Source organism: Oryzias melastigma, linkage group LG14 (genome assembly GCF_002922805.2).
Source record: "Oryzias melastigma strain HK-1 linkage group LG14, ASM292280v2, whole genome shotgun sequence".
NCBI classification, from domain to species: domain Eukaryota; kingdom Metazoa; phylum Chordata; class Actinopteri; order Beloniformes; family Adrianichthyidae; genus Oryzias; species Oryzias melastigma.
In genome coordinates, this window is record NC_050525.1 from 26,376,906 (window position 1) to 26,389,278 (window position 12,373).

Below are 12,373 nucleotides of genomic sequence, written 5' to 3' on the forward strand. Positions count from 1 at the left end.
GGGAGATTTTGGCCTGTTAATTTTTTACAAGATTTCTCCCGCTGTGATGTCACTGTGTTTTTTCCTGGATGGGGGTTCACTATGTCCAAAAATAATTTTCACTGGGTACTAGGGGCAAATTTAGATTTTTTTTTTTTTAGGCTGTTTTTGGTCAAAGGCGCAGTAAAGTAGAATTGCTTCAGTCTAGGACACCTACAGGACAGAATTTTCAAATAAAAATGTAGCTGACTGAACACTTTCACAGTCTCACCGTTCCATGTTTATTAAAGAGACATTTTTCAACTTTTCTGTTTTTCCCCGTAACCCTCTTTGGTTTCACTATTGCAGGGGTCGGCTACGGTGGCCCACAAGTGTAAACTCGCATCAACAAATCACTCGCCGAAAAAACTAATTAAAGGTCACAATGACAATAAAAAAATATAATAATAATAATAATAATAAAACCCTTACATTTTAGAAAACTTAACAATATTTAAAAAAAACAAAATGAAACAAAAATAAAAAGCTTAAGAAAACAAAGAGGAATTGACTGTCGACACAAGTCGGGTCGGTCGTCTTATTTTGAAAGGAGCTTATAAGTTAAAACTATTGTATTAAGAAAAATGTATTTAATTATTGTAAAAACGGTAACATTTAATAAATGAACGGTAGAATGGCCACAAATTAGTGTATCTTTTAAAGAGTGAACTGCAGCTTTGGTTGAGTAGGAAACGGTCCCTTCAGGGTTTTTTGGCGCTGAAGAAAGCAGGAGTTTATGCTGAAAGTAGATTTTACAGCAGCGGTAATTACTTTTCCACACAGAGCCGGCAGGTTTCTCTCCTTCTCGCTGTTGTAGTTTTGTAAATCCAAAAGACTGAATATTTGTTTTTTCTACCCAGAATTCCCAGTGACGCAGCATCACGGATGACGGATGAGGACCACACCTGAGGATGACGCGGCGCTTCCGGTCACACTGAGAGAAAGCTCAAATGTGCACGTCACACGACCACACAGAGCAGGTACGACAGCCACGGGCCACAAGTCGGATTCACTTACAGTCTGAGCGTTAGTGAAGGGGGAGGGGCAAATGCTCACTGGGACCTCCTACCAAACGCCCTTCTACATGTTATCAGCTTCCCCGTCGCTGCCGTAGCCCCCGTACGCCTCACTAAACGCCGCTAAGTTGTGGGTGCTGGCGCTCGGCCCGGGGCTCTGGCTTTGGCTAGGCTCTGGGCTTTGGCGTGGGCTGCCCGAGCGGCGGGGGCAGCACAGGCAGGAATGGCTGTGATGGGGGTGTTGGGTCTGGGATTGGACCTCCACCTTCATTCTCTTGGCCTCATTGCGGGACTTGTAGCAGAACTCGATGAGGGCCACCAGCATGGCCAGACCCAGGCCCCCCACCAGGATGTAGAAGACCCCGGCCACGTTGCTCAGGCTGAGGGCCTGGGACGACTTGTCCTGCAGTCGAGGGCGGGGGGAAACAGACGTTAGCGTGTGGTTTAGCAGAGACGGCACACAAACACAACACACACGAGGACAAACTGAGTTCACACAAACACACATTCATGCGAGATCAAACCTGCGATAAATCGTCTGTTTACGATCTATGTCGTTCTGACTGTAGCCGCATCGCAGACTACGCTGTGTTTACCTCTACTGGTTGTCCGTCGCTCATTAATATTTACAAAAACGTCATTAGTGAGGATGTTTGAGCCACAAATACGGATTATTTTATTTTTATCTGATCTATAGATTAGAATCTTTAGTCTGTTTATTTCATCTGTTTCTGGTGAAACTTGTTGATTTATTGCAAAAAATCAAAATTAAGTTACAGTTCAAACCTTTTTTATGTCGTCATTTGCCCAAAGTAAGTCCTTGTTACTGTTTTGTTGTTTAAAGCCTCAAAGCTTCAGTTGGTTTTATTTTTTTAAATTTAGGATCATTTTTAGGTAAGTGTAGGGCTGGGTTGATTTTAATCAATTTTAATTGATTTAAGCTTAACAGATCAATAATCATAAAAATATAAATCGATTTAGCACATAAAACTAAAGTCTGGTAGCTTGATGCTAATTTTTAATGGAATTTCCCATAGGACAGCTAATGCTAACGCTCGATTGGTGTAAACATACAATACTGATTAAATGAGCAACTTTAAAAACTCACAGAAATGAATTTTCCAAACTCTTTTTAGGAAATATTTTTTTAAATAATCATTTGTGGTCTAAAGCATAGTTTTTTTGCTCATTTAGAAAAAAAAAAAAAAAACTTTCTTTCTTCTTCTGGAATAAGGTGTAATGTTATAGCGTGATCGCCACCTAGTGGCCAAACTGAAACGTCCTCCAGGAGAAGCAGAACAATGTTTACAATGTTAATGATTTGAACAATTTTGTTAGAACTTCTCCTTTTGAGAATCCATGTAACACTGTATGATATTAACAATCTCAGTAAATTTTACAGTAGATTATTAATGTATTACTCAACAAATGTCTAAACGTGTAAACTCAAAATTGAATTGAATCAAACTGAACTGAGAGGATCGAAACAATGAAAAAAAAAAAAAAAGAATTGAAACGTTTCTGGAAATTATCATCGATACCCAGCCCTAGGTAAACGCTTCGTCCTGATATTTCAAAAATATTTCGTAACACATTATTTAGTCTCCAAGATTTTGTGATGTTGCGATCGAAATAATTTCTGCCAATTTAACCCATTCACTTTTTCTTGACATAGCAGCTTCATCCAATCACTGTAACTTGGATCCAAACATTTATTAATACATAACTTATTTTATTCTTTAACCCTTTAACGCCAGAGACGTCATTGTTGACTCAGATATTAAGCGCTCTTTGACAAATCTCAATCTTTGACCGTTCATGCGATCAACATGAATCAGTGAATTCACGCTGACTACGTAAACACTTCACTGCTGTAAGGTAGAGGTGTGTATTGGCAAGAGTCTGGCGATATTGTATGTAACTCAATGTGTCTCATGATACGATACGTATCGCGATATATCTAAAGACTGTCCCAGAACAAGTTTTCACTTTTAAAGAGTATATTCAGAATATATACTGTGAAATCCATCAGAACTTTTGCTTGGTTTACCGACTGCATTTTGATGGAGGCTCCATGCGTGACCCGCTGCACATCTTCACTCGATCTTATCTGAGACACTACGATCTTCGTTTTTACGATACTAGCAGCAACGTGGCACAGAGTTTTAGTATTAATTAGTTCATGTCTTAAAAACAGCGAGGCTGACAGAACATTTAACACAAGCTGGTTCTTGTGAGATCTTGTTGATGTTTTGGTTGTGGTGTAGAACAACTCTAAGAGGTTCAGCGTGCTGCCAACTAGTGGTCGGAGGAATAGGTGGGAAACAAAAGTAAGACACTCAAAGACAGTATAAATAGGAATCTTAATTCCTTAAATGGTTAAAGAGTCATGATGGTCCAAAGAATGCAAACACTGGAGCTAAAGCTCCGGAGTTAAAGAGTTGACTAATAATTTCCTATATTATGCAGAAAAATAAATAAAAAAAATGCATTGCTGTGTTCCCTCGCTATAACGAGGATCACCTCATGTGGCCTTAAAAGATTTTTATTGTATAATTTGTCTTTTTCTCAGACCATTGTGTTCTGCGTCCTGATTAGCTGCAAACTAATGTCAATCAATCTTCTCCGTGCCGCATTTCCTGTACAGAACGTGCCTCCAAATCCTTTGCTGATTTCATTTGATAAAATTGTATTTATTTTTATACAAATGTTTGAACTTTAAAAGTTTAAAAACCCACTCCGATAAAAATTGTGTTTTTAACATTTCTTGTGGCATTTTTTCTGAAAAATGGAAGACGGTTATTAAGAAAATTGAGTTTAAAGTTACATTTCTGAGTATTTTTAATTGTTGCGCATCAGGAGAAGATGACAATTGTCATTTAAGTGATTTTTGTGTTTAAAAAAATTTGCTAGGTGGGCGCCAAGCTCTCAGAAGGGGGCGGGGTTGCTTCAAACCTATAGTCCCGCCCACAATTTAGAGGCAAATTTCTAATGAACTCCTGCTGCTCTGCAGAAACTATGTCCTAGATTTTTAGATTTTGTCAAAAACGTTAGAATCATAATTAAAAGATGACTGGGAATCCTTTGAAAATTCATCTAAAGATGTTCGGAGTGGGACTTTAAACAAGAGAGAAAGTGTAGTGTAATGAGGGGCTTTACTGCCTTAAAATGTCTACAATTACTGTAAAACAATCAAGATCATTAACTTGCAAATTTTGCCAATTGTGTGTTAATTTTAGAACATAATTCATGCAATAAATGAGAGAAATTTTGGATTAAAGTAGCATTATTTGTAGTCCCTTAAACACATTAAGTACAGAGTTAAATATAAAAGTATAGAATTTTTATTTATTCTTTGTTTGAAGTCTTATATTTTCCACTTTTTAGCCAACATTCTTGATGTTTCCGATAAATCCATCCGTCTTTAAGTGTTTGTGTGGCTCGAGCTGCAGCTTCTGAGAACCAAACGGGTCAAACCTTGACGACTGATCCCCCGTTTCCTCAGAGGACAGACGTTCACCTGTCCTCACCTCAGGGTGTTGTTACTGCTGTTTGCCCCTGAGGAGAGATGCTCCCTCGTGTTGGAGCCAGCGCCATCTGTTCTGGTGCGATAACCGAGAAAAAGCGCTTCTGTCCTCTAAACTTCCCTCCGTGTGTTAAAAGCGGCGCTTGTTTTCCCGTTCTTACATTCGACCTTTAACCCCGGCTTATTCAAATAGACGGAGCCGACCTCTCAGAGGTCTGCGCCCGCCCGCGGTTGATCCGCCGCTGATAAATCACCAGCATCCTGCGGGTGCGTTCAGCACCGTGGCCTTTGGCCACAAACGACTGTCCGTGGTGCTCGCTCTCATTTGCGGCGGATGGCGCGTGTGTCCTGCACCGCGAGGGGCTGATTAGGGAGCGTGCATGCGGTTCGGTTTCAGACTAAACGCCGCGCTCCGATGTCGATCAGTGTGTCGTCTGGACATGCCTGAGGAGCATCTCTGGTGACAAACGCTGTGAGTGTGACCGCGGCCTCATGCCTGTCGCTCATGCTGTCCCCCTGAGGCTAAAGCCGCCTGTTCGAGTGTGTGGATGTTATCAGCCTGTTGTAATAACACAAGAGTTTTGCTAAGAATGTGCAGACAGACTGAGAAAGGGGGGAGGCTCCCAGGCTGGTGGAGACTGACCTTACTTCCAGAGTCCTTGGGTCCACACTCCCCTTTATCGTACCACCATTTGTTTTTCAGTTTGTCTAAGACTCCCGCTTCACTCAGTTTCAATACGGCAAGGTTTACGGGCGTTCTTCAAATCGCGGGGGGCAGGGAAGGGCGGGGTAGGGGGAAAATAACATAAATAACATCATAGGACATGTTATTTTATGTTATTCAGTCAGAAGAAGCCCAACAAGAGCAGCTAGGTACTCTTCACAAAGTGACGAAGCCAGGAAGAGGCCCCACCGCAGCTACATGTCTCTTTGCTCGTCTGCATGGGAGTTTACTGGGAGGTGCTTAGAGAGGGGGCGGAGCTAACAGACATATACAGGTGGGACCCCGGCTGCATCACTTTCGGAACGGGCGCATACTGCCGGGACCTTTTGTCTGAACAACTGCGGCGGCTGGTACTGTCAAACCACAACTATTGGCTCGTTGATACCGACTGCAGCGCCAAATCACCCAGACGTGGAGTCCAGTACTTTGGTAAAAATGCTGAAGCTGATAGCCATGTAAAATATTAGCTAAATGCCAAATTAGCTTTAAAAAAAAGGAAGAAAAAACTTAGGTTAGCCAAAACAGTTAGCATGTAGCTGAAAAAATAGCTAAACCTCAAAAAACCCTAAACTGGGCAAAACAGCTAAGGTGTAAATATAAGCTTAACTCCAAAACAGTCTTAAAAACTAAAAAACAAAGCCTAAATTAGCCAAAAAGGCTAGCATGTAGCTGAAATATTAGCAAAACTCCTAAATAGCCTAAAAAATCTAAAAGAATTACTTTTTAACATATTTATGAATAATAAAAAGCTATGAATATTATTCCAGAATAAACCTTAAATAACTTTCACTATTTTACTCTCCATAAAAATATATTTTGTAAAATTATACAAGTTGGAAATAAACATCGGGCCATTAATAAGAATAAAATAAAACGATCTGGAGGGCCGGATAGAATTACCCGGAGGGCCGGATCCGGCCCCCCGGCCTTGACTTTGACGCACGCTGTACGGTCTTTGATTTCATCCACGTGGTAACCGGCGAATATTTGTGCTTCAGCAGTACTCCCCGCCTGTACTGACTAGAATCCCCGTTCCCAGTCGGTTTCATTTTCTTTGGGATCGACCCGGCAGATGCTCCTGTTGCCAACAATAAAATTCCCTCTTACCCACATCATGGTCACATGGGCATAGCGACATAGCGGCTAACCTTCTCGCCACCGCCTCCGCTGCCACACTCTCCTTTGTCGTACCACCACTTGTTTTTCAATTTGTCCAACAGGCCTTGCTCATTGAGTTTTAACACAGCCAGGTTAACTGCACTTCTTGAAAACGATAAGAAATATTTGGTGAGAGGGGTGAGTGTGCCGTCCAATTAGAGAGGGAAGGAAGACAGGGGGAGGGGGGAGGGGGAGAAAGGTGGAAAAGTGCGTTAATCCCATTCAATGACCCAAATGCACGCCGAGCGCAACGCTCATCGAGGCAACCTGGACAATGACCAATGATGTCATTTTTTGAATTTTAGTGTAAATGTTCGTTCTTAGTTTAGTTTGTGTGTAAAGTGTGGATAAATGTGTGGAAATACCAGTTTGATTGACGTACGGTGGGTTAGAATTACAAGGAATCTGGAAAACTACTGTTCAGTACCAGGTACTCATGTCTGAGTCACACTGGTTGAAGTTTTAGCTAAAGACGTCCTGGATCCATTTTTAGGTCAATGAATTGTATTTTTTAAAATAATAAAATAGACGATGTAACGTATCGTTAACTACAGATTATGAAATAATTCGAATTGCTGTTAAAATGAATCATTACATATCTAGTCTCAACAGAATTAGTAAAAAAAAAATAAAAAAAATGAAGTAAAAAAAAAAAAATTTTTTTCTAAAAAATTAGGTAATTTTTTTCCACTCAAAGTTAAAGTAAAGTTTTTCCCCTAAAATTAGAAATAAAAATTACATTTTTTTCTTTATACTGGAAAAACATTACTTTTTTCTAAAATTTGATATAAAAAATGTTTCTTCAGGTAACTAACTGGTGCACACCAGATAATAACCGCAAAAAACCTTTTCCCCAGAAAAATGTTTTTTTTTCCTAAAAATTGAAATAAAAATGTTTGTTCTGGTTACTATCTGGTGTGCATCAGTTATTATCTGGTGCGTACCACCTAGGGGAAAAAAAAAAACAAAAAAAATCCCTAAAAATTAAGGTAGAAAGCATTTTACTTCTTCTCAAAATTGAAGTTAAAAAAACGTTTCTGGTTGCTGATGGCAATCATGTTTTTTTTTTAACTTCAGTCTTTGTTTTTCACTTTAATGTCCCTTTAGGGGCTCCGTAGCTGATAAATCTGTTTGGATGTTAAAGCCAGGATTTGTTTAGCTTGTGTTATCAACAAAATCAGTCAATATGTGTTTTAAACAGAAAATTCTGTTGTTTAACAAGTTTTGACTGTTTCCTTTAAAAAAATAGTACTTGTAGATGAGATTTTTGATGCCAAATAAGAAAAAAATTATTGTATTCTTTGTAAACTGAAAGATTTTAATGGAAAAAAAAGTGAGTAAAGACTGTCTGGCAGTCGTGCCTCAGGAGAGAGATTTGCTTTGGCGTGCATTTTGATCCTTTTAATATTTGTTCATTATGAATAATAATTATGAAATAACACATTCAAAGTGAGCAGATTAGAATCAGAAAACACAGCCAGTATTTCAGTTAAAGCTCTTCATATTGACGGTGGAGTCATGTGAAAGAACGGCTCGGACCAGCTGCCGGCGCTCCACGCTGCTGGTGTGTTTCCTCGCTGATATCCAGACGAGTGGCTGACAGAAGATGATAATCCCAAACACAACGAGGCCTGCAGGACAGAACTACCATGATCTGTCAGAGACTCCCTCTGGCCAAAAGCAGCGCCTGAAAACTGGCACCAGCCTGACACAGCATTTCCACACAGGAGGCTTTCATTCCTAACAGAAAAAAATAGCTTTCTGTAGTTTTTTTTTGTTATCTAGAGCTACCAAACAGCAGCATTGGACGACTTTTGCATTTGCATTTAGCATTATTCCACTTTTATTAAAGTTTTTTAAGCCAAAAATCATTTTTAGTGTTATTCATCACTATTCTTTTTGCATTTGTGAAGCATTTATTTTAAAATATTGATCCTTAGCTTCATTTTAATCACCTGTTGCATAACTTTTATGCAAGGATGTATAAATTGCCCCAAACGTTTGGTCCTGTTTGGTTGACTTCTCAAAGGAAGCATTCACAATGAGTCTCAATCTTTGAACTGTCGGGAGAGGATTTTAACTCGCATTACAGTTTTTTTTGGTAATATTTATGCTTTAAAATTGTTGATCTGTTTGCTTTGATTCTTTGACAACTTTTTAATATTTTATTTTATTTTAAAGGTCGGTAATTTTATGTTCCAAGTAGATAAATTAAAAATATATGAATGGTCAATTTCTAAAAAACTTTTCCTTTAAATTATCACTGTTAAAAATGTATTGATGAAAAAATCTCTCTAAATTATTTTAACCTCATTAAATCTGTTCCTCTTTAAAACATTTTTGACTCTTATAATATTGTGGTTTAAATTTTTTTTAGAAAATGTTATTTTCTTGTTCAATCTTTAGCTAATTTTGTATCTTACCCTTAATGTTTTATTCATCTTTAAGCTCTTTATAAAGCTAACATGTAACATGACAATTCGGTAAATAAATGAGGTTAAACATAATTTTATTATAATTTATAGCTTTATTTAGCCTGAATAGCATTTGGGTTCAATAAAATACTAAAACATTTTGAAATTACAGCTTTTAGCCCTTTATTTGACGTAACTCAACTTAGCATGTTTAAGCTAACTAGTTATATTAGCATTTAGCAAAATCATTGTCCAACTTAGGCTGCATCCACACTTTGTGCTTGAATTTACTTATTTATCTGGAAGAAATCTTCAAAAACAATCACGTCTTCATGTCTGGACGATATTAAAATAAAAACGGTCGTCCAATTCTTTTTTGTTTTCCTCGAACTAATGCGGGACAACAAGTCGTCAAACTGGGTCACAGACAGAAGTACTGCTGAAAACGCCGTCATTCAGATGCAGCTCCTACAGTAGATGGTGAAGTTCAATGTAATCTCTGAATGATCTCATGACATACAAATAAGAAAAACGTCAAAGTTTGGGAGGAGAACTACAGGCACCAATTAGCTAACACTGAAAATAGGCGCTAATGACACGCAAATCAAGTTCAGTGTGAACGTAGCTTTAGAGTTAACACACTTGTTAGATAATAAACTTACTCTTAATAGCATTAAATGTATTACTTTACTTTTCCAATATTTTAGTATTTATTGGTATCAAACATTTTTTTTGTAGCTAACAAAGATTAGCATTGTTAGCATTAATGATGTTTACCTGAACTGACTCTGAACTCCTCCCTTACTCACCATATAGTGCGTTTGCTGTTCTGTAGTTTTGTCCGAATCTTAAATTCCAAAGTCCAGTGTCCTAGAAACTTCCCAGAAGTCTTTGCAAAAAACTAGCGTGCATCGATGCTAACTACAATAGCAAATATAGCTGACAATGCTTTGTGTTTGAACAATTTTTTGCAAAAAAAATGTGTTTACATTTAATTTAATTTTTAACAAAGCAGCCACATTTTCATAATCAGAACACAGCAGAACATTAAGAGGTTATAAAATGTTTGTATTGATTAGATTTCCACTTTTTGAAGTTGGTGATGTCCCACTTACTGTTAAAGGTAGTGATCATGGTGCCTGAGTTGTTTTTAAAATCCTGCACTGTATAGTTTTTTAGTTGCTAGGGATTGGGGTTTTGTTTTGTTAATTTAGCATTATTCTGGTCTTTTAGTTTTTTAAAGATTTTAGTTTTTTCCAATTTAACTATTTTATTATCAGTCTTAATTTTTTAAAGTTTAACACCTGGTATATTATCACTGTTTGGTAATGTTCCATCTCATTTCAGTTGAGCTATAAAATGTAGAATTAAGTACTTAATGATTTTTTTTTAATTGTTAAAAAAATCTATTATACTATGATTTATTTTTAAAACTTCTAAAACTTTTTAAAAAATTAGAGGGCTTTGATCTTTAACCTTTTTATATTTTTATTAATTAATAAAGCTGAATTTAAAACAAGTTTATTGAAAATGTATCTGTTTTAGTATCTAAACAGAGAAGGGCAGTTCAGTGTAAAGTAGAGGACTTTCACATCTTTGCGGAGACTAAACTTGTTTGTAAATCAGTCCTGCTGTGGCCTCATTAAGCAGAGAAACTCTCCAAAACACGATGTAATATATTTGCTTATTTGGAGCTAATTAGACTGCTGCTTCATGGAAGTAAAATTAGCTCGTCTCTGGTTTTCAGTGCATTCTAATTACATACGATCAATGATAACAAGGCAATAAAATTTTTCCTTCAAGCAGAGCTTCTGTTGTGTAACAACACACAAACACCTTCACAGCTTCGCCTGCAGAATATTTATCCGCTCCCTTCAGCGCAGACCTGGCTGGCAGGCTTTGATCGATGAGTGTGACTGAAAGTGCAGCTCCCTGCAGTAATGTCACTATATTCTGTGGCAGGTCTGTAAATTCCTGTTTTACTGACGGAGTCTGGCAGTGTCGCCCAAGTCGTTCACATGACTCCCCAAACTCCTGGTCTTAGTGGCAAGTAAAGAACAAGTCATCTGCAAAGAAAAAACCTAATGAAGCTACAGTTCAGTTCATGAAGTGCAGATCGTTTCTCTCTTCCAGCATGCCATTCTCTGACAGACGAGCAAGCACAAGCACAGAATTTACCTGGACTGGAGATCTGTAAGGAGAAGAGAATGAAATAAAAACCACCCCTGCTTGATCACAACGTTACAGTACAAGCATGCAATCGACAGCTGCTGCGAAACGTGGAAACCGCCCCGCCCACCCGCTCGCCCGCCCACGCCAAGCAGAGAGAGAGAGAAAGGCGGCACACCAGGGAAGGTGGAATACCATAACAACACGTAGAACATATTGTTACACTATTCCACCCACCTTAACTGTGAACCCTTGGGCGTGGCTACTCCGTAGCCTTTGGAGTCCAAGTTGCCTCCCACTTTCATAGTGTCGCAGGGCTTGCGCTGCTCCGTGTACTCGTTCATGGTGGACTCCAGCAGGAAGGCGTATTTCCCTTTGGACTTGCGGACCCGCGCCACGCCCTCCGCCGTGGTTTTGGTGAAGACTGTGGGTTCGGCCGACTTCATGTATCCCCACATCTTCTCGTAAACGGCGATCTTGGACCGCTGTGGGCGTCAAAAGTCAGAAAAAGAAGAGAAAAACATCCATGCGCGACACAAAAACATCAGTTAAAGATCCACCTGCGCATCTTTCCAGTTAATAGAACTACAAGAGTTCGTCTTTGAAAGATTTCTTTAAAAAAAGTATTGATGTCCTGCTCTTTTAAGACTTAATTTAACCCTTTAACACCGTCGCCGGCGACGCTTAAACACAACATTTTTAACATATTGTGAGTTTTCAACCGTTAACACGATTGTTCCAGCAGATTCTGAAGGAGAAAAGCGGCTCATTCCTCCTTTAGAATCTGCTGGAATTATCGTATTAACGGTTGAATAGTTACAATAAATCAAAGAACATAAACTAGGGAGTTCTGGTGTTAAAGGGTTAACCTTGGAATAAGCTATAAACACCATTTTTAGGTGTATTAATAAAGAAACGTTTTAGGTACATTTATTTACTTATAAACTTTTTCACCAAAAATTATCCTAAGTGGAGAAACTTATGTGTTTTTAATTCGAACACTCTGGACCTGATGTGTTTTTTTATTATTTAGATTGAATTGTGTAAAAGTAAAGTTGGAAGTATGTTATGATGAAAAACTTCACTTTTTAAATGTGATTTGATCTTTTACTTCACTGCAAGTTTAAGCCAAAATATCTTAAAAATGAAGCTTTTCACAGCAATTTTAGGTTAAAAATATTTGATTAAAATGGATTAATTCATTTTACAAAAGAATTAATCGCATGATAGCATTAACAAGCACAAAACTAAAGTTCCAATCCTAGCTCCACACATTTCCTTCCTTTTATGTTTGTCTTATGTTTTAGTATTTTTGCAGTTTTAATTTATGTTTATCTGTTATTGTATT

The 12,373-nt window shown here is 38.2% G+C and overlaps 1 protein-coding gene across 6 annotated transcripts in view; it reads right to left on the reverse strand.

The window, feature by feature from the left end:
- gria4b (glutamate receptor, ionotropic, AMPA 4b) overlaps window positions 1-12,373 on the reverse strand; it is a 166,448-nt gene that overhangs the window by 5,388 nt on the left and 148,687 nt on the right. Inside the window, exons 13-16 of one of the 6 annotated variants that reach the window (XR_002918622.2) lie at window positions 11,263-11,510; window positions 11,035-11,047; window positions 6,433-6,547; window positions 1,300-1,437 (exon numbers count right to left, since the gene is read on the reverse strand). Coding sequence is in view for 3 of the 6 variants with exons in the window: in XM_024266175.2 (XP_024121943.1) it covers window positions 1,300-1,437; window positions 5,204-5,318; window positions 11,263-11,510 (501 nt within the window). In the remaining 3 variants the exon portion in view is untranslated. Of the gene's footprint in view, window positions 1-1,299; window positions 1,438-5,202; window positions 5,319-6,391; window positions 6,548-11,034; window positions 11,048-11,262; window positions 11,511-12,373 lie in introns of those variants that run through there. The other 5 variants (XR_002918621.2, XM_024266175.2, XM_024266174.2 and 2 more) reach the window with 5 other exon arrangements.